The sequence below is a fragment of the Myotis daubentonii genome, chromosome 3, assembly GCF_963259705.1.
Source record: "Myotis daubentonii chromosome 3, mMyoDau2.1, whole genome shotgun sequence".
Classification (NCBI taxonomy): domain Eukaryota; kingdom Metazoa; phylum Chordata; class Mammalia; order Chiroptera; family Vespertilionidae; genus Myotis; species Myotis daubentonii.
The window spans coordinates 218,855,741-218,883,560 of record NC_081842.1 but is presented as its reverse complement, the minus strand read 5'-3'; the positions used below and the strand labels follow the sequence as shown (position 1 = coordinate 218,883,560).

At 68.4% G+C, this 27,820-nt stretch overlaps 1 protein-coding gene across 1 annotated transcript in view; it reads right to left on the bottom strand.

The window, feature by feature from the left end:
* TTC34 (tetratricopeptide repeat domain 34) overlaps positions 1-26,108 on the bottom strand; it is a 53,720-nt gene extending 27,612 nt beyond the window's left edge. Inside the window, exons 1-6 of the mRNA XM_059686260.1 lie at positions 25,970-26,108; positions 24,994-25,243; positions 20,969-21,101; positions 13,211-13,339; positions 10,503-10,631; positions 3,733-3,928 (exon numbers count right to left, since the gene is read on the bottom strand). Coding sequence (XP_059542243.1) covers positions 3,733-3,928; positions 10,503-10,631; positions 13,211-13,339; positions 20,969-21,101; positions 24,994-25,243; positions 25,970-26,108 — 976 coding nt within the window. The remainder of the gene's footprint in view (positions 1-3,732; positions 3,929-10,502; positions 10,632-13,210; positions 13,340-20,968; positions 21,102-24,993; positions 25,244-25,969) is intronic.
* Between the last annotated feature and the right edge of the window lie 1,712 nt (positions 26,109-27,820).

Genomic DNA, 27,820 nt, shown 5'->3' with positions numbered 1-27,820 from the left:
AGGCCCGTTCCTGCCTTAGGGGACCTGGGAGGGAGGAGGCTGGGGGACAGTTGTCATTCTCGGGCTGAAGGATGCGGCCGTGGGGCTCCCGGTCCCGGCGCGAGCTAAGCCTCGTGTTTTCCCAGAAGCGACGCAAAGGGCACCCGCGCCTTTGCCGCCCAAACCAGCCGGTGGCCCGCGCGGCTGGCATTTCTGGGCCGAGGGACGCGGGGCGGCGGCTGGATGGCCGGGCTGGTCCCGCTGACCCACCTGATCCCGGGCCGGCTGGTGGGGTGGCCGGCCTCCCGGGCCCTGAGGGATGGATGACCGGACTCTAACCTCCCCTCGGACTGTGGGGCCGGCGGCTCAGTGGCCGAGAAAGGTTGCGGGGGGTGGGGGGTGAGGGACTTCCCCGGAGCCTCCGTCCTGTCCCCACGAGGGCGGGACCAGCAGAGGACACAGGCCGCGTCCGTCCGTGCTGCTGGAGACAGGGTCTGCGCCGGGGCCTGAAGCCTTCGGTGCCAGCAGCCCAGCCCCGGCTCCCGCTTAGCGACCCGACAGCGCCCGGGCCGGGGATCCCAGCGGACGGTCCGGGCTCACCGTCTGTGAAGCTGCTGGGCTCTTAGGAAAATGGGACGATCTCTCTGTGTCCGTTTCAGGTCCTTAGAATAACATGTCTGTAACGGGTCTCTGAGGGAGGAGGGTGTCGTCAGAACAGGGAAGCACTGAGCCGGAAGTGAAGTCTTCCCTCTGCGGCTGATACAGGCGTGAGGGACTCCCTGTGGAAAAACGCTGGGTTAGTTGTAGAACCGCAGGCAGAGCAGGGAGGCTCGAGCTGCCAGGACCCAGCGGAGGGACCTGTTAGAGCTGCCCGCCTGGCTTCCCGGCGCCCACCCCTCCCCGTCCTCCCCGGCCCGAGCTCTCTAAGCACCAGACACATGCTGTGCTGCTTGCACACGTGTACGTGTGTATGTGTGTGCTGTGTGCCTGCATGTGAGCGTGCATGACGCAGGTGTGTGCAGGTGCCGTGCATGTGTGAGGGGCAGGGACTCCTCAGCGGCCTCCGTTTGCTCTCCACGCTGGTGACCCTGACCTCTCAGCGCCAGGGGCTCAGTGAACGAGGCTTTTAGGAGTGAGTGTGGGAGGCGGGCAGTGCTGTCCGGTCTGCACCCTCTGCTGTGGGTCCTGGATGGGGCCGGAGGCCAGGTGGCCAGGAGGGGGTGGGGGCCAGCGGCCAGGCCTCGGTGGCCCCGTGCTCAGCGAGCCGGGCCTCTGGCAGGGGTGGGGTGGGCGCAGTCCCGGCTGGTGTCCCATGGTGGCCCCGCTCAGGACTGACCAGCACAGCAGACAGAACCCGCCCAGCCTCTGCTGTCGGGACAGGAGGACAGCCAGCTCTGCTGTTCGCTCCTGCCAAGGCCACCAGTGCCTTCCGGGGCCCGGGGGTCGCCCACAGTGGCGATAGACGCCCCCCATCTGCCGGCCGGTGAGTCCCGTGGTCGCCAGCTGCTCCCTGGAGTCTTGGCCGAGGTGGCAACTGGGCGGCCAGGCTCCAGGGAGCACCACCAGGCGGGCAGCAGGAGGGGTGCTGGGGCCTGGGTGGCTGCTGCGGGAGTGAGCAGCGGGGGAGTGTGCGTGCGCTGGACGCTGGCAGGGGTGGAGGCGGCCCCGGGCGCAGAGCCCACATCGGGGAGGCACCCAGGGAGGGGACGTCGGGGAGGACCTTAGCGGACCTGCGGGTGGCCAGGGCCGGGAGCCGGGCTCAGCGAGCGGCCAGCAACTTGCAGGAAGGAGCGCCGGGGTCCGACCCCGGGGGCAGCAGCTGGCACCTCTCGCTCACGGTCTGTCCTGGGCCTCCAGCCCCCCGCCAGCGGCCGGAGGAAGGGGTCTTGTGGGTGGGAGGGCGCGTCCTGGCCCCACCACTGCGGCTCCCGGCTCCTCCTCCTCCCTGGCGCCAGGTGCCCCCTCCAGAGCGCCCAGGCCAGCAGCCTGCAGCGGACAGAGCTCCCGACGGGCCCTGTGCCTCAGTTTCTCCCTCTGGGCAATGGGTGGAGGGTGATCACCTTGGTGCTTGTGTGGCTCTCCCCTCAGCTCTGACCCGTCTCCCATCTGTGCCTGTTTCCTTCCTGGCTCCGAGGCTACCGGCTCTGCCCACAGCACGCGCTCAGGGGACACGGGCCTGGCCATCACAGCTGCGCCCGTCTCGCAGGGCTGAGTCTGCGGCTTTGGCCAGAGTGGGGTCCGCCTGCACAGCCCCCCATCCAGGCCTGTAGACGAGCCGCCAGGTGACGGCCCAGACTCCCTCCTGTGGTCATTGCACACGGGCGCCAGCAGAGGGAGCCCGTGCTCCACACACAGACGGCCCGGCGCGTGGTCCAACTTCCCAGGTGGTGGCCAGGGAGGGAGGGCTAGGCCCGCAGCCACACAAGGGGGGGGGGGGGGATAGGGGGGGTTGGCCACCTGCAGGGACTGGGGGGCGGAGACCAGTTGTCTCTGAGATGTCACTGTGGACGGGTGAGGGGCTGCCAGCCTGTCCTCTCCACCGTCAGCCTGTCCTTGGAGCCTCCATACAGGGTCAAGGGGAGCCTGGGCGCAGGGGGGAGCGGGGAGGGCAGTGCATGGAGGGGAGGCTGAGGCAGGCGGCCCAGGGCCCTGCAGACATGGTGGGGGCTCCTGTCTGGGTTCTACCAACGGGAGGGTGGGGAGGGCACGAGGGCCTGACTGTTGATCCCACGGAGACGGGTTTTCCCCCGCCGTCTGCCTCGGACCCACGGGACACGCTGGGGCGGGGTGGGTGTGGCCGCCACCCACTGTGGCTGCAGGAGGTGGTCCACGCTGGGCCTCCGAGTGGACAGAGGCCAAGAGGGGGCCCCTGACCGGTAGGCGGGAGACCTCGTGCACAGCTGTTCCCGGAGCTCACGGCCCAGGATGGGGGTGGGGGGGGTGAGGGGCTCCGGGCTGCCTGCAGGTGGCCGCGGGCATTAGCCGGGGTGTCAGGTGAGAACACGGCTCCCAGCACCTCCCGCGGCCTCGGGTCTGGAGGCCTCTCCCGCGAGGTCCAGGCCGAGTCGCGTGGAGCCGGCCGCCGGCTCCCTCGCTGAGCGGAGGGCCAGCCTGTGTGTCCAGAGGGTGTCAGGGGCGGACCCCGCAGAGGGGTCAGAGCTCGGCTCGAGAGGCGCCTCACACGGCCGAGGGCTCAGTGCTGGGGGTGAACCCCGTACAGGCCTGGCCTGGGTCCTGCCAGCCTCAGGGACCCGCAGGCCCTGCGCCCCCCTCGCTCCCCAGGAATAAAGGGGAGCCGCTTTCGCTGGGAAAGCCCAAAGCAGCAATAAGACCACACGGAACTCGCTTCAGGTCCTTCGGCTGTTTCAGGGGGGTCAGGGTGGGCCCGGCCGGCGGGGCTCGGGGTTGAGCGTCGGCCTAGGAACCAGGAGGTCACGGCTCTATTCCTGGTCAGGGCACAGGCCGGGGTTACGGGCTCCATCCCCAGTGCGGGGCGTGCGGGAGGCAGCCGATCCATGATGCTCTCTCATCATGGGTGTTTCTCTCTCTCTCTCTCTCTCCCTTCCTCTCTGAAATCAATAAAAGTATATTTAAAAGAAAAAAGAAATGTCAGGGTTTGAGGAAGCCGGGGACACACATCCACATAACTAGGTGTGGGGGACCCCCCGCCCCCGGGAACGGGACCAGGAGGGTCAGCGTCCCGGGAGCACCGGCGGCTTCTCTCGGAACCTCTGTGCTCCCCACTCCCCGAACCCGGCCACGCCGCCCGGCCCTCCAGCCAGCCCTCCAGCCAGCCCTCCAGCCGGCCCTCCAGCCGGCCCTCCAGCCGGCCCTCCAGCCGGCCCTCCAGCCGGCCCTCCAGCCGGCCCTCCAGCCGGCCCTCCAGCCAGCCCCGCCCGATTCGGGCCAGGGGATTGTTGGCCACTGGGAAGGAGGCTTTCTGAGGTTCCTGCAGGAAGAGAGGGGGGCGGGGAGGGGAGGGGGGAGGGAGGGGAGGGGAGGGAGGGAGGAGAGGGGGGAGGGGAGCTCTGGGGCTGAGGATGGGCCTGTCTGCTCAGGCCAGTTGTTCACCTTCCTGAGCCCGGACACTGGGAAGCACAGTTGTGCCCCCGCCCGCCCCCAAGTTCTCTCCTGAGTCTCACCGGTCCCCCGGCTTCATCCTCCGCATCAGCCCCTGGGGCTTCCCGGGGGCCCCGTCCTCTGCCAGGGCTCAGGGGGTGACTCCATGTCCCCAGCTCGGCCCAGAGTGGCCCCGAGTGCACAGGCCTCACCCCGTGGGCACCCCCCTGCCGGGCCCTCCAGGTCGCTCTGGGGGGCCCAGTGCCTGCCCCCCACACCCTGCCACCCCCAGGAAGGGGAGTGACAGCTTCGTCACCGTGAGCGGGTCCCTCCGGCTCCTCCTGCCCCCTGGTCCCTGGGGACCAGATGAGGGTCCGGGTGGTGGGTCCCGGGTGGTGGGTCCCGGGTGGTGGGTCCCGGGTGGGCTCCGTCGCAGGGGCTGGAGTTTAACGAGCAGCACGTGTGGGCCCCGTCGGGCATCCTGTGTGCGCCCCGCGCCCAGCGGACGGTCTTTGTGGCCAGGGAAGAATTTGGCTCCTTTCCCGTGTGCCCGCCACGGGGGTCTCCACCCCGGCAGCCAGGGGCTTGGCAGCTGAGCTCACCAGACGCGGCCGGGCCGGGCGGCGGCGCCCGCGGGGGGCGCGCGCCCACATCTGGGTGGAAATCAGGGCCGGAGCCGCGCGGGCCCAGAGGTGCCGCAGCCGAGGAGCCATTAACCGCCAGGTAACAGATTTGATTAATTTTGTGCCTGGAGGGTTTTTTTTTTTCTTTTCCCAAAGAATCAGAGAAAACAAAATATTTTTCTAATTAAATAAATCTACGGTGCACGCTAATGGAGCCCGTCTGCGGGCTCGTGACAGGGCAGGGGAGCCGCGGAATAATGATTTTATTTTTTCATTAAATAGAATTATAGGCAGTTACTCAAAGCAACGCCGAGCCTAATTGAAAGAAACCCATTTCTCCTTAATTCACTTTCACGGTTTGGGATGATAAAAGAGCGTGTTCGTTGGAAAATTAAATAAAAAACACAACCCGAGCGAGGGGCCCTTCAGGTGCGGCGGCGGCTCCTTCGAGCTGCAAGTGACGGGCGCCAGGCCCCGGCGAGGAGGGCGCGGCCGGATCCCGCCCGGGGCCTCGGGGTGGAGCGAGGGTGACCACCGGGCCCTGTGGGTCACGGCTCCCCTCCTCGGGCCCCCCTGTGGCAGCCCAGGGTCTGTCTCAGCCCCCCCTCCCCTCCTACCTCTCTGGGGTCTGGACCTCCCTCCCGAAAGCATTTCTGCTCCTCAGGGAGTTTGGGGCCATCAAGACCGCTGGTCAGAGCGTGTCCGCGGGGCCGTGTGCACCTTGGTCAGTGTCATCGCGGCCGGTGCCCTGGGAGGTGTGTGCTGTCATCCTGACCAGCTGCCTCCACCTGGCCCTCCACTCACCCCTCAGCCCTCTCTGCCCACGCCACTGCCCAGCGCCCCCCTCCTCCAGGGAGCCCTCCCTGACCACCCCGCCCACGCGCTCCTCCCGCTCCGCCCAGCAGGCGGCACACGAGAAGGCAGCTCCGTGAGTGGATACCGAGCGCCTCCAGCGCAGGAGGGCCCAGGGGACCGCGGTGGCCCGGACCCAGCGCCGCCCCCGAACCCCTGCAGCGCCTGCGCCGTCTGAGGGTGGCCGCCGGCCCGCGTGTCTGTGAGCGCGGGAGACGTCGCCAGGGTGACTGAGGAGCTGAATTTTAGATTTCGTTTGTTTTAATTAATTTACATTGAACTCGCCACGTCCGGCTGGTGGCAGCCGTCTTGCATGTTGTCCGACACCCTGGCGACACCCCACACAGCACCCACGCCCGCCCTCCTGGCTGGGTCCGGGCTCAGCGGCCACACGCGTGGTGGTGGATCCGTGGTGCTGGTTGACTAGTGATGTCTGCCGTGGTGGGCCGGAGCGTGAGTGTGAGGGGCGGCGTCTGCCCTCTGTCAGCCGAGTCATTTCTGACCCACCCGGCCCTCAGCACCTTGAGTCGGTGAGGTGGGTGCTGCTGGGACCCCCACCCTGGGGTCTGCGGCCTGGTCACTGGATCTTTCACCCCAGCAGCACCCCCAGCACGACTAGTGGTCAGCGCCTGGTGCAGAGTGGAGCTGAGTGTGTGTGTGTGAGTGTGTGTGTGTGTGAGTGTGTGTGTGGAGGGGTGAGTGTGAGTTTGTGTGTGAGTGTGTGTGTGTGTGGAAGGGTGAGTGTGAGTGGGTGTGTGTGAGTGTGTGTCTGGAGGGGTGAGTGTCAGGGTGAGTGTGAGTGTGTGTGTGTGTAAGGGTGAGTGTGCGTGTGTGTGTGTTGGGTTGGGGAGGTGACCAGGCCAAGTAGTGCATCCCACCAGGTGCCCCACGGGGTGGAGGGGACTGGGTGCTCCCAGTTGGGGGGAAACGGGGGGCAGGAGGGAGCCCCGTTTTGCTGACTGAGCCACAGGCCCTGGGGGTGTCCAGGATGCCTCGGTGGGAGGTGCTGTGTGAGAACGGGCTGTGCTGGGCCTCAAAGTCTCGCCTGGGGGTCTGCACCCCAACTCCTCCACCTGGGGAGCTGAGGGGAAGGGCGTGACGGTCAGCGGTGCCCCTGCTGGGCTCCTCCCCGCACTGGCCCAGCCTCCAAGGGGCCAGCCCTGCCCTCCGGCCGCCACACCATGAGGGGAGACGGGTCTCAGCCTCCGCCGGCGGCAGTCCAGGGGTGCCTGCTCCCCCAGACTCCGCTCCTGGGGGGGCGGTGGGAGGGGTGCGGGGCCGCAGCCTCGGCCTGGAGGAGGGTGGCCGGGCGCGTGGGGGGTGCGGGCGCTGAGCTGGGCGTCCCTCGGGGGGACATGTGTGTGTGGCCTCAGACCCGGGTGGAGCTGACACCGGGACATGGCGGGGCAGTGACCACGGAGGCCGAGGGCGGGTGGAGGCGCCGGGCTGATGCATGGGCCGCCGTGACGGGTGCCGTGCTCCCACAGCCACTTCGGACCCGAGGACGCTCCGCGAGGGGCAGCCCATCCCTGTCATCACAGGATTGAACTGTAACACCGAGTTAGTAAGACATGCGCTGCTATAGAGCGGTGGCGCGGGGTGCGGGGCGCGGGGCGCGGGGCGGGCCCGGGGGCGTCTCCGGCTTCCCAGCCTGCGGGTGCTGGGCGGGCTGCCCAGTGGGCAGTGCCCCGGGTCGGGCAGCTCGGAGGGTGGGGCGGCCCCCAGGCACCTCCTGAGCCCTCTCTCCCAGCAGCACGTCCCCTGGGCCAGCCCCGGGGGCCTCTCCCAGGAGGGGGCGGGGCCGTGGTCTCAGGGGCCTCCAGCAGGGCCTGTGCTCCCCCCACGCCCCCTCAGGTAGAGTGAGGAGAGGGGCCCCCACTCCTGCCCGTGGCGCTGGCTGGGCGCTGCCGCCCAGAGGGGTTGTGAGAACAGTTTCACAAGCGGAGGGGCAGGAGGGTCCCCGCTGGCCAGGACCGGGTGTGACCGTCGTCCAGGGCCCGGGTGTCTCCCCGCTCGCCTCTCGCTGTCGGGCCTTTGTTCAGGGAGCTGCTCCCGCCCGGCCTGCTCGCTGCCCCCCAAAGCCAGGGGTCAGGGACTTGGCTCCCTGGAACTCCCCGCCCGCCTGGGTCAACGCTGCTGGGCCCTCCCCACTATGTCCCTGCGTGTCCTCCCGTGTCCCCACTGTGCCCCCCTGTGTCCCCCCCCGTGTCCCCGCTGTGCCCCCTGTGTCCCCCCCGTGTCCTTGCTGCGCCCCCCTTTGCTTGTGGCCTGAAGACGCCCTGAGTCTGGGGGCCAGGCGCTCGGAGGACAAGGGTCAGATGGAGAAGGCACAGCTCCTGCTGGGGGACCCCCGGCTCCCCGCCTGCCCCCTCCAGACCTGGGAGGTGGGGGCACCAGGAGCCGCGAGGCCACCCGCGGGCAGGCTCTCACCACCCGGACGCCGCGCGCCTCCCACGGGCTCTGGTGATTTAATTTTTGAGATGAGGTGCGTGTGACACAGTCACTCTTTTTTAAGATTTTGTTTTTGCCCTGGCCTGTGTGGCTCAGTGGATAGAGCATCGGCCTACAGACTAACCCAGCGGTTCTCAACCTGTGGGTCGCGACCCCTTTGGCGGTCGAACGACCCTTTCACAGGGGTCGCCTAAGACCATCCTGCAGATCAGATATTTACATGACGATTCATAACAGGAGCAACATGACAGTTATAAAGTAGCAACGAAAATAATGTTATGGTTGGGTCACAACATGAGGAGCTGTATTTAAAGGGCCAGGAGGTTGAGAACCGCTGGACTAAAGGGTCCTGGGTTTGATTCCGGTCAAGGGCACAGGCCCGGGTTGCGGGCTCCATCCCCAGTGGGGGGCGTGCAGGAGGCAGCCGGTCCATGATTCTCTCTCCTCATGGACGTGTCTATCTCTCTCTCCTGCTCCCTTACTCATTTTTTATTGATTCCAGAGAGGAAGGGAGAGGGAGAGAGAGAAACATCCATGATGAGAGAGCATCATGTATCGGCTGCCTCCTGCACGCCCCCCATTGGGGATGGAACCCACAACCCGGGCAGGTGCCCTGACGGGGAATCGAACCCTGACCTCCTGGTTCATAGGTCGACGCTCAGCCCCCGAGCCACGCCGGTCAGGCTCACTCCCTCTTAAAGCATGGAGGCCAGTGGGTTCAGGAGTCGATGCTCGTTTGTGGTGGATTCTAGTGGCCTCTCCCCTCTGCCGATAGGCGTGGCCGCGTACGTGGGCTCATCCGCACGGCCGCCCGCGGTGAGGGACGGGCACGTCGCTGGGAACAGCACATCCTGCCTCTCGCTTCCGCTCCGAGGCGAGCGGCCCCTCCGAGGCGTTTAGTGCCGCGATGCTCACGCGGCCTCGCCGACTCTGCCGTGTGAACTGGCCACGTGTGGCGTGGGGAGCGCGTCCAGCCTGCGTGCCGGCCTCGTGCGGCCGACGGGGCACAGGCGAGGGGCCGGGTTTCCTTCTGCTTCCCCGGCAGCCGGCGTGGCACCGGGAGTGGGAAGGGGGCCTGCAGGCTGGCAGTGGGGGGCCCGGGGCCCCACCCCGCAGCCCCGGCCTCGAGGTGTTTATGGAGGCGCAGGCCAGGCCGGAAGGCGGACAAAGAGGCTTCGCTGGGAGGAGCAGCCGCGGACGGAAACCTTCCCGGAACATGTGGCTGTGGCTCCAGGCCTGAGGGAGGGTGGCGGCGAGGAGAATGGAGCTTTGTGCGCTGCCCTCTCCCCGAACCCCGGGGAGCACAGGGCTCCCACCTGCCTCCCGCCACCCGAGCCTTCCCGGGGTGGGCCTCCCCGGCCGGAGCCGCCGTGTCGTTGGGGTGCGAGGCCCCAGGGGCCCCGGAGGTTGTGAGTTCAGGAGTGTGGGTTTGAGTGCAGGTTTCAGGGCCGGGTGCTGGGCGCTGGGTGCTGGGCGCTGGGCAGGGAGACAGACGGAGAAGGAGCTGACCATGCCGGGGAGGGCGGGCCAGGGGAGTCCAGTCCCCGGGGAGCCATCTGCACCCCCAGCTGGAGCCCCAAGAACCTGTGACGTCAGCAGAAGGCACGTGGCCACGGGGAAGGTTCAGCTCCAGGCCTTTCACTCCCCCCGGGCGTGAACCAGGCGTGTGGCTTCCGGGCTATTGTTCCCATGAGGGCCCTTCAGCTGTGGCCTCGCCCGGGAGCCGTCCCCCGGGCCCTGCCTGTGAGGCCACACGGTCGTCCTCCGCCACGGTGCCCGCCTGGCAGCGCCAGCCTCCCCCTGCGTGCGGGGCCTCAGGCTCGGGACACGGGTCCTGGCACCTCGAGGGGTCTTCAGCGCCGAGGTCTGGACGGAGCCGCCTGCGTGAGAGCTGAGACTACGGTTTCCACAGCAACCCCATCATGCAACCATCATGCAACCCCATCACGCCAACCATCGGCACTTCCTTCGCCAGGGCTGTGGCAGCCGGTGGTCCGCGGGCCCCGACCCGGCTCTGGCCCAGGGGCGCTGTCTGCTGTGACCCTTGGTCACGGGCTCGGAGCCCCGGAAGCGTTTGCAGCTTCTCCCAAACCAGCTCCGGGGCCTCCAGGGACCGCAGGGAACTTTGTTGCTACTTTGTTGCTACTTTGTTGCTAACGGCTGAGGTGAGATTGACATCCGAGCGAGCGCCATGTCACAAAGCGGACAGGCCTGGTGAGGACAGTGGAGGGCGGCCCTGGCACAGCCCTGGCAGGGGCTGCCCCGCTCGGCCCCACTGCTGGGGGTCCAGGGACTCGGGCCACTACGGGCCGCTGAGACGTAGCGCCTGGCCCCTGCTCTACGGTCACTGGAAACGCGTCCCCGCGGGTCTGATGTCAGGTGTGTGGGGAACAGGTTGGAAGTGTCTCCATGTCGAGGGTGAGCCTGAACTCGCACAGCTGAGCACAGCGGGTGGCCCTGCTCAGGCCACAGACTGGTGGAGTCGGGGCGGGGGGGGCTCCTCTCCCTGCGCCCTGCCCCTCCAGCCCAGGAAGGCACTGGCGAGTCGATGCCAAGAGCCTGGTGCCGAGACCAGCCGGAGGGGCCCCGGTGCTGCTGGCGCTGAGACGCGCGAGCACAGGCCCCGGGGCCTCTGGCCAGCACGGGCTCCTGGGGGCCGACAGGGCCCTGCCGGGGGGACAGGAGTGAGGCTGAGCTCAGAGGTGCAGACACGGAGGAGGGACGGACGTCTTTTGGGCCACGTGGTCCGCTCAGGCCCAGGCCCCGCAGTGAGATGCTGGACCTGCTCTGACGTGGTCCCCCTTGGGGCTGGAGGCACAGCTCCCAGCGGCCACCACGGCTGCGTGGAGTGGGGACTGCGTGTTGGTGGGGCTGCGTGTTGGTGGGGCAGCCCCCCAGCTCGGGCCCGGGGCCTGGCCGGGGAGGGCGGTGGGCTCTGGAGACGGAGGGAGCGGGGCCTGGAGCCGGTGTCACGGCCCCGTCACAGTGTCCCAGCTCAGCCAGGAGGCAGAGCCTGAGGGGACGGCCGCGCGTCCTGGGACCCGGTCTCGGCTTCGGGGGAGCCTGCCCGGAGGGTCCCGCTCAGGGGGGCCTTGGCTGGGACCCTCCTGTGGGGGTTCCTTCCCGATCCGTGGACTGTTCTAGAAACGCCAAGGCTGCCGGCCGTGCGCACGACGGGGTGGAGGAGGACGCGTGGTTTACACACCTCGGCTTTAAGCCCCGGACTCTATAAACAGGCCATAAACCAGGTCGTGCCCGGCAGAGCCCGGGGCCCCCAGGCCGGGCAGCACCGGGGACCCTGCTCGCGGCTGGCGCCCGAGGCTCAGCCAGGCCGGGTCAGGGCGGGCGGCCCCCCACCTGGTCCCCAGCATCTCGGTCCCGTCATTGCCTCGCTCCCCCGGGCTGGGTGTAGGGACTTCAACAACTGCCTTCGTGAATAACAATCATTTCGTTTCTCTTTAAAAATACAAGACCCGGTCACCCCCAGCTGCCAAGCCGAGTCTGATCAGCGATAACACGGCGCTGGGATCCGGCCTGAGCGCGGGAACCCGCCGGGAAAGGTAGGATTTCCCGTGGCTCCTGGTGGCACCGAGGCCGGGGCTCCGGCCCCCAAGGTGCGCAGGGGTCCTGCCCCAGGGGCCTCCTTGCTCTTCCCCTTTCCTCTCTGCCCCTCCCGGAAGCTTCCAGAACCCCCTGGACTCCCCGCTAGGGGGCCGCAGTGGGAGCCGGCCAGCCCCCCTCCCGGGCCCCCTCGCCCGAGGAGCTCACCGGTTCTGCGCCATCATGCCCTCCATCGCCTTCGTGCGAAACGTAATCCACAAAATGCTTTCTCCGAAACCCTATCCGGGCGCGATAGCATCTCCCGGCCGCCGGCAGGAACCGGCCGCATGGAGCTAATCAGCTCGGAGCGGGCGCGGCGCGGGAGGCGCCGTAATTGGGAGCAGGTGAACGTCCCGGAGCGGGATTAGGGGGACGAGACAGGCCCTGCCCGCGGAGATTAGCTTCAATTAGCCGGGCTGGAGGCGCAGGGCCGCTCGGAAGATTGGAACAGGAGGCGGGTCCGTGGCCGTGGCTCCGGGCCTGCGCGGCCAGACCCGCTAATTGAAGGCAGCGCGGGCTGGCGGGCGCGGAAGGCCAGGCCTCAATCGATTCGCGGCCAGCTCTGCCCCTCCACCTCGCCCCGCTCAGCCCTCCACGCCCCGTCCAGGGAGTCACGGTGCCTGAGCCCGCTGAGGTGCAGGATCGAGGGTGGAGGGGGGCAGGGAGAGTGGGGGGGCAGTGGTCAGTGGGCTGCCCGTCTCCTGGGGATCTTGTCCTTGGCTGGACGCCACCGTGTGGGGGTTCCTGCCACGGCCGCTGTGCCCTTGAGAGATTTCGTGCAGCACCTTTTTTTAAAAAAATAAACGTTTCTTTTATGTTTTTGTTGATTTCAGAGAGGAAGGGAGAGGGAGAGAGAAACATCCACGATGAGAGAGAATCGTGAATGGGCTGCCTCCTGCACGCCCCGCACTGGGGACCCAGCCGCAACCCGGGCAGGTGCCCTGACCGGGAATCGAACCCTGACCTCCTGGTTCATAGGTTGACGCTCAGCCCCTGAGCCCCGCGGGCCGGGCCACGCCACATCTTCAAAGAGGTCTGGGTGCTGCGAGGACGGGTGCTGCCTCACCCTGAGGGCCCGGGCCCCAGCTTCCCTCCTCCCCTTCGCCCTCCTTCCTTCCGAGGGCGCGCCCTGGCCCGGCGGGGGGTCACCGTGCCGCCCCCTCCCTGGCCGGGGAGAGGCGCCGCGCTCTGAGGTGGATGCAGAGGCCGGCACTGGCCCGGCCCGGGAGCCGGCGGCAGGTGCCCGGTGAGGCCGCGATGCCCGCCCTGCGCTGGGGGCAGGGCCCGCCGCCTCCCGGCTCTTCCCAGGGCCGCTCCCCCCAGGCCCGTCAAGCGCGCAGAGTGCTCGCGTGTTTTATAAATCCTTCCCGCTGTAATGACAGCTAAATTATGGAAAATGCATTTTCACAGCTGGTGAGAAAAGCCATTAGCATTAATCAAGGCCTGGCCTCATCGGGCCGGCTGAGTGCGGCTGTGAAGTCAGGGACGTGCTAACCGGTCATCAGCGGGTCCGATCGTCCGTCTTCACGCGGGACTCGGGGAGCCTCCTCGCTTGGGGCCCGGGGCTGAGCCACTGCGGGCACCTCGAGGTCACTCTGTCCCCCACCCTTTGCTGGGGGACCCTCCCTCCTACAGCTGAGGGCCACCTGTCTCTCGGAAGCGGGGGACGCAGTCCCGGGTGCCTGTGGCTCGGCCACCGGCGGGGGACAGGCCGCCAGCACGGCGAAGGCCTCCCTGTCCGAGGCCACGGAGGGCGAGCCGGCCGCCGCCGATCCCTGGACGCAGAGAGGCCGCCACACGAGGGCGCCAGGCTGGGAGGCTTTGAAATACACTCTTCACTTGGAAATCATTTCTGGTGAACAAAAAAGTTGCCAGGAATCCAGAAGTTTCTGGAACCTTCATCTTTTCAGGATTCTTTCTAAACCCCAGGGCCCTGTGTACCCTTGAGAGACACCCCAGACTGGGGACCGTCTCCAGGACCCCCGTGTGTCCCCGAGACGCCCTAACACCCCACCAGCCGCCCCCTTCGTTGCTGTCACAGGACACACAGCGGGCGTGGCAGCAGCGAGCAGGGCGCCCATGGCGGGGGGGGGGGGGCAGATGTTTTCTGGGGCAACAAGCACCATGTTCTTTTCTCCCCAGGAACTGGGGTGTCTGCCCAGGGGCTTGACTGGGCCCCACCGAACTGGGAGGGACGTTCATTCTTGTTTTATATTTTTAATTGTATTTTTATTGATTTCAGAGAGGAAGAGAGGAGGAGAGAGAGATAGAAACATCAGAGAGAGAATCACTGACCGGCTGCCTCCTGCATGCCCCCCACTGGGGATCGAGCCCACAACCCGGGCCTGTGCCCTTGACCGGAATGGAGCCTGGGACCCTTCAGTCCGCAGGCCGACGCTCTATCCACTGAGCCACACCGGCCAGGGCTGGGACATTCATTCTTTATCAGCAGGAATGAGAGGTGCGCATGCCTCCCGGGGGCGATTTGCGCTGCCGTGGTTGTTGCCACGATTCACACCTGGGGACGCCCGGGCGCTGGGCTGACCGGCACCCACGTCTGGGGTCATCCCAGCGCCCAGCAGACGCCTGCACGGGGGCCTCCCCGAGTGCGCCGGCCCGCAGTGAGCGCACGCCTGACATTAGTGTAAGCTTCGCGTCAGTGACCCCGACGGGCCGGGGACTTTGAGGCTGTTCACCTGGGCCTGGAGCTGGCACCCAGGTGTCGGGTTTAGAGCTGCACATTCTTGATAAAAAATAGATTTTTATTGATTTCAGAGAGGAAGGGAGAGGGAGAGAGAGAGAAACATCAATGATGAGAGAGAATCATTGGTCAGCTGCCTCCTGCACGCCCCCCACTGGGGATGGAGCCCACAACCCGGGCCTGTGCCCCGACTGGGAATCGAACTGTGACTTCCTGGTTCAAGGTTGATGCTCAAACCACTGAGCCACACCAGCTGAGCCACGCTGCCTCGGCCTTCTCTCTGTGAGGTGGGTGCTCGCTGGGGGTGGGGGTCCCGGGAAGGGTCAGCGGGCAGGCTTCCCGTCTGTGATGACACCACCTGGTTGCCCCCCTTGAGGACGTGCTGGGGCTCCACCCAGGGGTCTGTCGCCCGGCCCCCGCACTGACTGCGGGCGGGGTCTCCCTGCGCCCACTGTCCCTCCGCAGCCCCGGCTCCTGAAGCTTTGGTGACTCTGTGACTTGTACAGGTGACGTGTGGGCCGGCCACCAGGCCTCGAGGGGCAGGGCAGCCAGATGTGCCGCAGTGGACAGCCGTGACCGTCCCCAGGGTGGCCCTGCCCTCCCCTCTCTCCTGTGGCCCAAGGTGTTGCCGAGAAGTGAACCCTCAAAAGCAGGAAGTGATGGGAAACCCAGGCCAGAGGTGCCGCCAGCTGCCCGCCCAGCATCCGCACTTGGGGGGGGGCAGCGCTGGGAACGGGGAGGGGGAGGGGAGAAGTCTTCCCTGGGGGCCCTGGGGATCGCCCACCCCCTGGGGTTAGGCCGGGGGGAGGGTCTGGGGCCCTCAACCAGGCCGCACTGCCGGCTCCCGAACCCCACATCCCCCACCCGGCAGGGACACGCGGGCCGTGCCCAGGAGGAGCGGCTCTCGGTGCAGCCTGCGGGGAGGGGTGCGGACACAGGACACACGGTCCCCTCGGGCCCGGGTGAGGCTGGAACAAGGCTGGATCCACGTCCCGTGGCACCGGGACCCCGGTTTTTTTTTTTTAATCCTCACCCGAGGATATTCTTCCGTTGATTTTAGAGAGAGTGGAAGAGAGGGAAAGACAGAGAGAAACATGGATGTGAGAGAGACACATCGACCGGTTGCCTCCTGCATGAGCCCTGACCAGGGCCCAGGCTGGGTTGGAGCCTGTGACCGAGGTACCTGCCCTTGGCCAGAATCGAACCCGGGACCCTTCAGTCCGCAGGCCGGCGCTCTATCTGCTGGGCCACACCGGCCAGGGCCCGTGCACAGTTCTGTAATAAAACGCAGATGGTCCAGGCGGGGGTGTGGGCTCGAGTCGCTGTCAGGGCCGCTGCCTGAGGGGCCGAGCCCAGGTGGGCAGGCCTGGCACGGGGTGCGGCCTGCAGGCGGCCAAGCCCCGACCTCGTGGGGGAGCCTCACTGGGGCCCCCCACCCACGGGGCCCCCCACCCACTGGGCCCCCCGCCCGCTGCTGAGTCCAGCCGCCTCCCTGAATTGAGACGCAGGGTCTCCCCAGGAAGGGAAATGGATATCAACAAACTCCCACCCGCAGATCAAACCGCTTCCTCCGCCGCCCGAGGACCTCGCGCCGCCCGCCCATCGCCCTCCCCCAGCCCGGGTCCCGGCCCTCGAGCCCAAGAAGGGCAGCAGCCGGGCTGTGGGGGGCCCAACGGACAGGGGCTGCCGACAGCTGCCGCCCTCAATGGTCGCCGTCTGCGGGGTCAGGGGGAGACCCTCGGAGGCCACAGTGTCCATTGGCCTCTGAAAACCTCACAGGAACACGCGGCCACGCTGCCTGGGGTCCGCCGTCCTGTCCTGGGACCAGCGTGAGGGCTGGCACTGACCCTGGGACATGACCTTCGGTGCCGGGCAGCTCGGCCCCCACGCTGGCCCAGCACAGACATGCGGCCCCATAGCTGACTCACTCCTCCCGTCGGGGCCGGGGCAGAACGGCCAGCATCTCTGGTCTCGTCCAGGTTAGAAAGTCAGCGAGGGCGGCCGGCGTGGCCTCCATGAGCCAGGAGGTCACGGTCCGATTCCCGGTCAAGGGCACAGGCCGGGGTTGCGGGCTCCATCCCCGGTGGGGGGCGTGCAGGAGGCGGCCGATCCATGATTCTCTCTCATCACTGATGTTTCTCTCTCTCCCCCTCCCCCTCCCCCTTCCTCTCTGAAATCAGTACAAATATATTAAAAAAAAGTAAAAGCCAGCAAGTGTGGGAGTCTCGGCGGCCACCTGGGCCCCCAATGACCACTTTCCAGAAAACACTCGTGTGTGGGGGACCCTACGCGGCTCAGGGCTCACCCGCAGGAGGGGGGGTGGGGGATGGAGCCTCGCCCGGTGCACGCCCGTCCCCTTCCCAGTCGCCGGAGGAGGGCCCAGCCCGGGGCAGGGGGACCCTCACCAGCTCACTCAGCCCGTCCTGGGCTGCGGGTGAGACCAGGCTGAACGGGAAGGCCCGAGAGTGACGGCCCGGCAGACACAGGGCGGCCCAGACCCAGACCAGGGCTCCTTGGTCTGCGGCCCCACACCTGCCCCTGGCCGGACTCCTTCCTGTCCCCTGCCCCTGCCCGTGCCCCTGCCCGCGCCCCTGCCCCTGCCCACGCCCCTGGCCGGACTCCTGCGCCCCGTTTGGTTTGGCAAAGCTAGACCCCACTCTCTGTGGTGGAACTCCGGGTCGGCAGGGCCATCGTGGGGCTACACGCCACGGGGTTTGGTTCTGAGCAGGTGCCCCGGACCCGCCCCATCAGTGAGGCCTGGTGCCTCCCCGCTGCGGGCCCTGGGCAGGCCGAGGGGATGAAGGGGGGTCAGGCTCCGCTCTGACGGGCCCTGGAGGCGGCGGTGCCCGCGGCCTCTGGAGGGGCCTTTCTCACGGCTCACCCGCTGCCCACGAGGAAGAGGGACCATCCCACGGCCATGTGCCCCCCTGATGGAGCCAGAGACACAGGCACAGCTGGGATTCGGGGGTGAGAGTGGGGAAGGTGGGGGCAGAGAGAGAGGGAGGGAGAGAGAGAGGGGGGGGGGAGAGGGAGAGGTAAGCTGCCCAAAGCATTGGCCCTAAAACCCTCACTCAGGGTGGGTCCAGCCCTGGGTCCCCCCGCCCCCCCTTTGGTCTGGGGGCTCTGGAGGAGCCTTGCTGGAGCGCCGGGAGGCAGGGGAGGCGGGGGGCATGGACCTCGCCAGCCGTGCCCGGGGCCTGAGCCTTCTGGCCTGTGCAGGGCCCCGCGGTCGGTAACGCAGTGGCCGGATGTCCACGTGAGCCCCAGGCAGCGCCAGGTGCTTCTGGGTCACCTCACCCCCACCCCCACCCCCATGGGCTCGAGGGGCGCGTGTCTTACTCTGAGGAGCCCAGGCCCTGCTGGTGGGTGGACCCTCCTGAGACCCGTCCCGCAGGCAGCTGGACCCACCAGCCCACGGGGACGCGCAGCGACCCAGGAGCTGGTCCGACAAGCCCCAGGCCAGCGGAGCACCCCGCTCCCACCCTCCGAGGGGCTCAGAGAGGCCTGAGACGTGTCTGGGGGCTGGTCCCCACAAGCGCATCTCGGCCGCCGGGCCCTGTGTCCGCCGTCCCGCGCCCCGGGCTCCTGGCGCCCCCCTCCTGCCGGGCTGTTTATTTAGACTTCCTAAAGCTGACAGCTCGAATCAGCCTAATTCACCTGAAGCTCACCAAGCCCGCGTGTTTACTTTAAGCGATTCCACCCGCGTAACCCAATCCCCGCCTCTCGCCGCGGTTACCGCCGGGAGCGCCTCTGCGGCCCCGCCCGCCAAGGACACAGGTTTCTGAACGGGGAGCCGGGGGTGGGGGGGGCGGGGGGCTCGGCGGAGCTGCCCGGGGCCCCCGGCAGCAGGGGACGCGCTATGTGCCCTCGGGTTCGGGTGCGGACCAGGCCTCCGCGCCCCCGGAGCCGCGGGAGGGGCCTCACCTGCCGGTCGGGCCTCCCCTGGTCGGGGCGCGGCGAGGGCTGACGGGGGGCCCCCACGCGTGACGCTGCATTTACCCAGCTCCCCTCTGGGCTGGACGCTCCGTGTGCGCCGGCCCGACACACCTGCAGCCCATTTCACAGAAAGAGCCTCAGCCAGAGTCACCAGAGCCGCATGGAGCCCAGTTCCAGGGCCCGGCCGGCACGGGAGGCGCTGCCCAGGCTCAGAGTAGGGGGGTGGGGGGGGTGGGGAGCTGGCCAGGGCGCCCCCATGGCGGGCCTGGGCTGCTGGAGCACTGACACCCGGTGAAGGGGACCCACACCCGTGGGAGGGGAGGGGGGTGCGGGGGAGACAGCCGTGCCTCGGGCCTAGTAGCTCCAATTCGGGGAGCACTGGGAGGCGGCGGCTCCTGCCCAGAGGGGCCTCTCGCTGTGTTGCTTCTGGTAGGAAAGAAACAGAAAAGGAAGAGCCGCCGGGGGCAGTGAGACCAGCCTCAGCCGCCGGGGCCCAGGCAGCAAGGCGGCCGCGTGTTTGTGGCTCCTGGACAGATGCAGCCAAGGCCTGGGTGCTGGTGAGGCTGATGAGACGCCGTGCCTCGTGTCGCCCTCTGGTGTCGGGGCCGCACATGACAAACACAAATGATAAAGGGACACACTCCTTCCAGAGGGGAGCTTGAAGGACACCACACAGGGAAATGCGGGGGCCTGGGCTTCGGTGACCCAGGGGCAGTCAGGAAGGGCTTCCTGGAGGAGGTGGCGTTTATGCCGCCGCAGGAAGGTCTGGGCAGGAGTCTGGGTGGAGAGAGGAGCTGTGGCAAAGGCCCTGGGGTGTGACTGATCTTGGTGCCGGAGGAACAGAGCCTTTTTTACCCCAAAGTATTAAACACACTCACCCCCCAGAGCTACCGGCTCCCCTGTGTCCCTGGCGGGGTGGGTGCTCTGCCCGGGTCGGTGGCCAGCTGGATGAGGGGCTCAGCCCACCCCCGGGGTCCCCGTGGCCTCCCCAGGCCCCCTCGAAGCCCGGGCCTGGGGGGCTGGCCAGGGAGGAAGTCCGGCTCCGTTCCGCCCACGTGCTGCGCACCCTGGTGAGGCCCAGGAGGCCACGCGCACCCAGAGAGGACGCGGCCCCGACTCCAGGCCAGGGGGCCGGCGGCTGCTTGGGAAGAGGGTCCTCAGGGGCCCTGCCCGTGGCCACCGGGCCTCCGGGGCCTGAGCAGACCTGCCTTTTACGCTGAGGCCTGCCGAGCCCTCCCCGCCGGCCGGGCTGAGGGCAGCGAGCAAAGGTGCGGAGGCCGGCCAGAGCCCGGGGCGGGCCGGGCGGGGCGACGCGGGGCCAGGCCCTGGGTGGCCGCTGGCCGCCTGCGCACGCCCCTCCTCTGCGGAGGCTCCCCCCGGGAAGGGGCCGCTGCACGGAGCCATACATCTCTGTCAGCATCTCTATGAATAAATTAACCTTTTTAAAGATTAGTGCACTCCAGTACCTCGGGGTTTCAGACACAGAACAAACGCTAAAAATATTTTGACAGAGCGGCCGCGTTGGCAGGGGCTCATCAACGAAGCCAGACCCAGGCCCAGGCCCGGCAGCACTCCCGGCCTCCTGGCCCCGGTGGAATGGGGGTGCAGGGGATGCGCTGTGTCCGCCCCCAGTGGAGTGGGGGTGCAGGGGATGCGCTGTGTCCGCCCCCAGTGGAGTGGGGGTGCAGGGGATGCGCTGTGTCTGTCCCCAGTAGAGTGGGGGTGCAGGGGATGCGCTGTGTCCGCCCCCAGTGGAGTGGGGGTGCAGGGGATGCGCTGTGTCCGTCCCCAGTGGAGTGGGGGTGCAGGGGATGCGCTGTGTCCGCCCCCAGTGGAGTGAGGGTGCAGGGGATGCACTGTGTCCGCCCCCAGTGGAGTGGGGGTGCAGGGGGTGTGCTGTGTCCGCCCCCAGTGGAGTGGGGGTGCAGGGGGTGCGCTGTGTCCGCCCCCAGTGGAGTGGGGGTGCAGGGGATGCGCTGTGTCCGCCCCCAGTGGAGTGGGGGTGCAGGGGATGCGCTGTGTCCGCCCCCAGTGGAGTGGGGGTGCAGGGGGCCGCTGGGGGCTCCACCCTCAGAACCCAGGGGCTCGGCTGCTCCCCTAGCCTGCACCACATGGAGAGGCGGCTCTGCTCTTGGAGCCAACGGACCCCCAGGGGAGGGAGGGCAGGACCCCAGGGGAGGGAACGGGAGGGGCCTGGGGCACCAGGTCAGCAGGTGGGGTGAGCCCCTCTGTGTGGGTCAAGCCGCTGACTCTCACCAAGAGGGTCTCTGCTGCCCTCTCTCTTTTTTAAAAAAATATTTTTATTGATGTCAGAGCGGAAGGAAGAGGGAGAGGGAGATAGAAACATCAATGAGGAGAGAGAACCATTGATTAGCTGCCTCCTGCACGTCCCCAACTGGGGATGGAGCCCGAAACCCGGGCCTGTGCCCTGGCTGGGAATCGAACCCTGACCTCCTGGTTCATAGGTCGATGGTCCACCACTGAGCCCCCCCTTCTTTCGACAAACATTCTTTGTGAGTCGCTGTGAGCTGGCTCTGCCCCGCCCGCCCTGGGTGGCGTCTGACCCCTGCACGGAGGGAGCGGCTCCAGCCCTCAGCCGCTGAGGGGCGGCGTCCTGGCTCAGGCCCCACCTGCCTCTGGCCTGACCAGCCCGGTGTCCCGGCCTCCTGGGTGCTGACCCTCCTCCCTGCTCCTGCCCTCTGTGCGCCCAGCCAGCCCCTCTCTGCCTGCCCTTGAAGGCCTCTGCCTCCAGGAAGCCCTCCCTGACCCCCTGGGGCTGAGCCCGTTCTCCAGCGTCTCTGGGACACGGCCGGGCCGTCCCCTCTGACGAGCCTCCGGTGCTGGCCGTGCGGTTGTGGGAGACGCCGTTGGTCTGGTTGCTGCCGGGGCTCCTCTGGGAGCTGGACGGGCCGGAGGGCTGGTCAGGGCCACGGGGGACCCCCCTCTTTCCTCTGCCGTCACAGGGCTGTCTGGGGACAAGGACTGGCAGCCGGGGAGCGGGGCGATGGCAGGCCTTCCTGGGGGTCCTCCCAGGGACACCAGCTGGGGGGCAGGTGTTTGAGGAGTGAAGTTCACACCACACAGCCACCTCCCAACCCACGACCCGTGACCCACGACCCCGGCGGGGGCCCAGGACCGTGCCCACCTGGTGCAGCAGACCTTGGCTCCCTCGGGGGCGCAGGCGAGGCTCGCCCAGGCCCCGCTTCTCTAAGGGGGGCTCTGGGCAGCTGGACCACATCCCTGGGGTTGGGGGGGTGCAGGGGGGACACAGGGGGGCTCTGGGAAGCTGGACTACATCCCTGGGATTGGGGGGTGCAGGGGGGGACACAGGGTGTCTCTGGGCAAGTGGACCACATCCCTGGGGTTGGGGGGTGCAGGGGGGGACACAGGGTGTCTCTGGGCAAGTGGACCACATCCCTGGGGTTGGGGGGTGCAGGGGGGGACACAGGGGGTCTCTGGGCAGCTGGACCACATCCCTGGGGTTCGGGGGTGCAGGGAGGACACAGGGGTCTCTGGGCAGCTGGACCACATCCCTGGGGTTTGGGGGTGCGGGGGGGACACAGGGGGGCTCTGGGCAGCTGGACCACATGCCTGGGGTTGGGGGGTGCGGGGGGGACACAGGGGGGCTCTGGGCAGCTGGACCACATCCCTGGGGTTTGGGGGTGCGGGGGGGACACAGGGGGGCTCTGGGCAGCTGGATCACATCCCTGGGGTTGGGGGTGCAGGGGGGACACAGGGGGCTCTGGGCAGCTGGACCACATGCCTGGGGTTGGGGGGGCAGGGGGGACACAGGGGGGCTCTGGGCAGCTGGATCACATCCCTGGGGTTGGGGGTGCAGGGGGGACACAGGGGGCTCTGGGCAGCTGGACCACATGCCTGGGGTTGGGGGGCAGGGGGCTGAGGGGAGCGGCCTTGGGGTGGGGGTCAGTGTCCCCCCGGATGCATTTGCTTTGGGAGGGTGCTGTTCCCCCCAGGCACCAGGGGCCCCCGGACACCCCGAGACTGGGCCAGCTCCTCTCTGAGTCCCTCCAGTTCCCCCCTGCCCAGGGGAGCCCCTCCCCGCCTCTCCCAGGCTGCCCTTCCCCGGAGGACAGAGCGGGCACGGGGTGGCCCTGGCCAGGGACCTGGAGCGGGTGCTCCTGAGGGTGCCCCGGGTGCTCGCTGCCCCGCAGGTTAATCCCAAGGGACCCTCGGCAGCTGCTGTCGCCCAGGACCCAGCGCCCAGGGAGGAGGCGGCGCCCGCCGGGCCTGGAGGTCGCACGGCAGCAGCAAGGCCCGCAGGGAGGGCCGCGGGCAGAGGGGCCACCGAGAGGGAGAGCCGAGGGCACCCCCCGGGGAGTGTGCTGGAGCCACTCAGAGCCGCCCGCCCGCCAGGTGTACCGGGCTGTGCCGGGGTGAGCGCACCCCTCCCCCCTGCCCCCAGGCCCCACAGCCTCTCTGAGCTCTGTGCCCGCGCAGTGGCTCCGTCCGTGGGTGTGGGGCTCAGAGAAACCCGCGTGGAGGCTGGCGTCCTGCCTTCAATTTGTGACCAGCAAACACACCAGCTCTGCAGCCCGGGCTACTTTATTTTAAAGGCGCATCAACCATTTTCATATGGAAACGGCAGGCTCCCCCAGAAGCACTCCCGTGTAGGAATCGGGGGGTGGGGTGGGGTGGGGGGAGCTTTGTGGTGATGGTGGTGGGGGCCTGCAGGAGGGAAACAGGAAGACGGCACAGACCCCAACCCTGGTGTCTCAGGGAGGGGAGTGCCCAGGGCCGAGGGTTAAACCCGGGAGGCTTCTTGGAGGAGGCGGCACGTGTGCTCAGGAGCAGGAGTTTTCCTCCTATGGTTACAGTCTCCGTCCAGGTGGAGGTTATGCCCCAGGGCGGAGGGGGCGGCTACCTTTGTGGCAACATTCAGAGGCGGGGAAAGGGGGCGTGGCCCTCGGGACACTGCCTGAGAAGGCCCTGGGTGGGGAGTCCCAGGCCCCGCGGGTCAGAGGGTACAGGACTGAGGGTGGGCGAGCGTGGTGTGGGGCTGGGGAGGGGTATGGAGGTGCTTGGGCCCTTAGGTTCCTGTTCTGTGATGTGGTTTCTTTCGCCGGCTGGTCTCGGGGTGACTGCAGACTCCCCGTTAGAGGTGGGGGCCCTGGCGTCGCAGAGATCCCTGGGGTGGGGGTGGGCGAGACTGTCCGCTCCCAGAGAAACCGGGCCTTTCCCGTCATCCCCGTCGGTGGGCAGCTGGGAGGCACACGGGGGCGTCCGTCCAGCTGGGCCCACCGGCTCCCTCCCGGGCGGCCTGTCTGGAGCCCGAGGCGGACACTGTCCCGACAGCTGGCTCTCATCTGTCGCCCGTCCCCGGCGTCCCCTGTCCCGCCTCGCCTTTCATCACTGCGCCGGGGTCCGGGGCGCGGGGGTCCGGGCGCTGGGCTTCCGCGGGCGCTGGCTCCGGGGGTGGGGACCCCCCGTAGGAGGAGCAGCCCGGTGGGTCCCGCAGGGTGAGGGCTCACGGGGTCCGCCTGGCGCCCTCGGTCACCGAGCCCCGCCCGTGACCGACACGGAGACACGGCGTTTGCACAAAAGGTAATTCAACAAGTTTTGGACCCAATCCCGCTATTTGCTTACAAGGACCTATTTATAGAGCCTCCCCCTCCGGGGTCGGCCAGCCATCCGTGCATGTTCGGGAGTTTATAACGATTATTAAATTTAACGTTGGCTGCGGTTTTAATTCAGAGCGAAAACTGCAAACCGGAATGTGCTTCGGGGTGACTGCCAGCAAGTGTGTTTCCAGCCTCCCCCCCCCCCCCCAAGGCCCAGGTGGGTCCGGGAGCCCAGACCCCGAAGGGACTTTCCGAGTCCTAAGTGCCCAGGCGCCCGGCTGCCTTCTCACCGCGTCTGTGGCCCTGGGCAGCCTCCCCACCCGTGTGCGTGGCCCTGGGCGGCCTTCCCACCCGTGTGCATGGCCCTGGGCGGCCTTCCCACCCGTGTGCATGGCCCTGGGCGGCCTCCCCACCCGTGTGCGTGGCCCTGGGCGGCCTCCCCACCCGTGTGCGTGGCCCTGGGCGGCCTCCCCACCCGTGTGCGTGGCCCTGGGCGGCCTCCCCACCCGTGTGCGTGGCCCTGGGCGGCCTCCCCACCCGTGTGCGTGGCCCTGGGCGGCCTCCCCACCCGTGTGCGTGGCCCTGGGCGGCCTCCCCACCCGTGTGCGTGGCCCTGGGCGGCCTCCCCACCCGTGTGCGTGGCCCTGGGCGGCCTCCCCACCCGTGTGCGTGGCCCTGGGCGGCCTCCCCACCCGTGTGCGTGGTCCTGGGCGGCCTTAGGGTCATGAGCCGGATCTGGTGGCTACAGGAAGGGTTCAGCCTGGATTTCGTTTGCGTTTTCCTCTTCGTGGTCGCAGGGCTGCCCGGCGGCTGCCCCAGGTCCTGTGCCCCGGGACTGGGTGGCGGTTGAGCTCCAGACCGACCCCGTGCCGAGCCCCCGGGAGCTCGTGTGCGTTGCTCTAGGACAGGCTGGCTTTGCACGCGATGGTGCAGAGCGGGGTGCAGGCCTGTGCCCCGGGCATGCTCAGTGCCAGGCAGGGGCTCGGATCAGCACCCGCTGCCAGGCCATTTCGGTGCCTCCTTCCCTCCCAGCCCTCGGACTGGCCGCACCCGGCCTCCTGGGAGAGCGGGTCCCGGTGCTCCCCCGTGGCCCTGCCTGGGCGGCGCAGTGGGAAGGGCCCAGGTCACACGGCCGACGAGTGGCGACCTCAGGCTCAAAGCGGCAGGGCCCAGGGGTTGGGCGCCCGAGGTCAGGGCCCGAGTCCCCCCTCACAGACGGCACTGCCGGGCAGGCGGGCGGCAGTGGCAGCGACTGTGCCACAAGGTCGAGCCCCCACAGCCCGGTCCTGGGGGTCCTTGTCTCGCCAGCGCCCGCCGGCTGGCCGCCACGCTCTCGCCAGGCCTGCTGCCCTCGGGGCTGCCGGGCAGGTCCATCTCCGCTGTCACAGCCAACGGCCGGCGCGTGGACAGGGCTGACGGGCGGCGGTCCCTCGGCGTCCACCATCTGCCTGTGGCCGCAGAGCCTGGAGGCGGGAGGAGCGGAGGCCGGGGCTCCGGGCGGCCGGCAGGGGGTGTCCGCGGCCCGCTGTCCCGCCTCCCGCCCGCGGCCGGCTCCTCGCACAGGCTGGGCGCATCTGGAAGCGTTCGATTTGACAGAGTGTCGCTTTACATTGCCGAAATGAGCGTAAGCGGTGTCTGACCCACCAAGTGAGAAAGCTGATCTGGGTTTACTGCCGACCCTTTAAATAAAAACCAGATCGCTTATTAAACCATTATCTCCCAGGGGCGGGGGGGCCATCGGCACAGATGGGAGCGGATGCGGCTCTGTCTGCGGCCGGGGGGGCCACGGTCACCCGGTCACTCCCGGGACGAGGGGCCTGGCACCCCTGCCGCCCCGAGCGCCCGCGGCCGCCTGGCCTCGGGGGGAGGTTCGCCCACGTCCTCGCCGGGGGAGGCGCAGAGATCTCTGCAGGGGCTGCTGCCTGAGGGTCCCTAAGAGGGGGCTCCCCTCGGGGGGCTGAGAGGCCTGTCCTGCCGGGGTGTCAAGGCCGGGCCCAGGACAGAGGGCGTGGGCTGGCCGTGCCTGGGGCGCCTCCAGCCGGGCCTGCCGCTGAGATGCCGGTGGACACGAGGCGTCCACTCCCGGTGGCCTCAGCGGAGCACGCGGCTCGCAGGAACGGCAGGGCTGTGTTGTGGATGGGCAGCGGGTGGCCCAGCCCTGGGCCCGCCCCGCTGCAGGCGCCCCTCACAGCAGGGCCTGCGGCCGGGGTCCTGGCCGACGATGGAGCCCCAGGCATCAGAGCCGTTTCCTGTTTGCAGGGTGACACTCGTCACGGGGTTCAGCAGCCCCTCCTCTTTCCTGCGCGTCTTCGGCGAGCGAGTCTCCATCCTGCCCCGTGGAAGTGTCCCTGTCCGCTGACCAGAGGCCTCGGGCGGCCCTTCCGGGAGGACAGAGGCAGCTGGACAGGGGCCGGTGGGGCCCAGGGAGGCTGGGACGATCAAAGGGCAGTGACAGGGCTGACAGCAGACACGTCTGAGGACAGAGGCCACCGCAGACGTGAGGGGACGCGGGAGCAGGCGGGCTCTGCGCCTGGGGCCCCATCAGCTTGGGTCCTCGGGGGTCCGCGCGTCCCGTGGCCGTGGGTGTGGGCGGTGATGCTCACCACGGGGAGGAGACGGACGCAGCAGATGCTCACTGCGGGTTGCGGGCCTCGCTGCGGGGGCCTCGCTGAGGGGGAGCCCCGGGCCAGGCGGGGGGACGGGTGTGTGGCTGCGAGCGGTGCTCTGCTCTCAGCGGTGTGGTTATCGTCCGCCGAGCTCTGTGGGGTGGGGGGTCGAGCCCCAGACTGGACGTGTCAGGGACACGAAGGACCCGCCCGCGCATCATCTCACGTCCCCGTGGCTGTGGGGAGGTCCCCGAGCGCCAGGCTGGCGGTTCTGTCCACCCCCTGGCTGCGCAGGTTGGTGGTGGGGCTGGGCCTGGGCCTGGGCGGCCAGTGATGCCTCTCTGGGGTCAGTGAAGGGCGGCTGGATGGTCAACAGAGTGGCCAGCGGAGCCGGGAAACCCCATCAGGGGAGCGGCCTGGGGTGAGGATGGCATGAGACGTGAGGGAGCCCTGGGGTGGGATTCTCTCATTCCCGATGGGCGTGACAGACAGATTAGTGCATTCAGTCCAATGAGGGGGGTTACCCCTCTGTGCACGTGAGCAAAAGGCGGCCCAGAGAGGGCCAGGATCTGGCTCAGGTCACACAGCTGACAAGTGACGACCTAAGACTCAAAGCTGCAGGTCCCAGGGGTCGGGCGCCCGAGTCCCCCCTCACAGACGTCACTGCCGGCAGGGCGGGCGGCAGGGGCAGCGACTGAGCCACGAGGCCGAGCCCACAGCCGGTCCTGGGGGTCCTTGCCTTGCCAGCGCCCGCCGGCTGGCCGCCTCTCTCTGGCCAGGCCTGCTGCCCTTGGGGCTGCCGGGCAGGTCCATCTCCGCCGTCACAGCCCGCGGCCGTCTGGGGTGCCCGGCCTCCATGCGTCACAGGGACAGCCGGGGCTGGGTGCGCAGGCCGCACGGGCTGCTGCCGACTGTGAATGGGCCTCCCATGCGACAGAGCCCCCCAGGGTGGGCGGGGTGTCGGGTTCCCCGATACAGGGTGTGGGGCTGCATCTCCATGGCCTGGGAGCGTCCAGGCTGAGGTGGCTGGGACCAAGGGTCTCCAGGTGACAGGTGGGACTTGGGGTGCTTCTGGCTCAGGGGCAGCTGGGTGCCTGGACTCCTGGTGACCCAGGTTCAGGGTTGGACCAAGCAGGCAGCTCCGGATGCGGCTCCCCTCCAGCGCCCCCTCTCCTCTGGCCGCCTCCTCTTGTCCACGTGTCTGACCCCCCCTCCCCCCAGGCTGGGCTCTGGCCGTGGGAGCCTGGTCCCCCCTTGTCCTCGCCGGCTGCCTCCTGACCCGCCTCTTGTCTCACTGCCCCGAGAAGGCTGCCTATGGTACCTGCTGATGAGCCATGGGCATGGTCCTTCTGGGCCTGGGGCCTCCCGGTTCCCTGATTGCCAGGAGCACACTCACGAGGGCATGCACACTCACACTCACGAGGGCCTGCACAC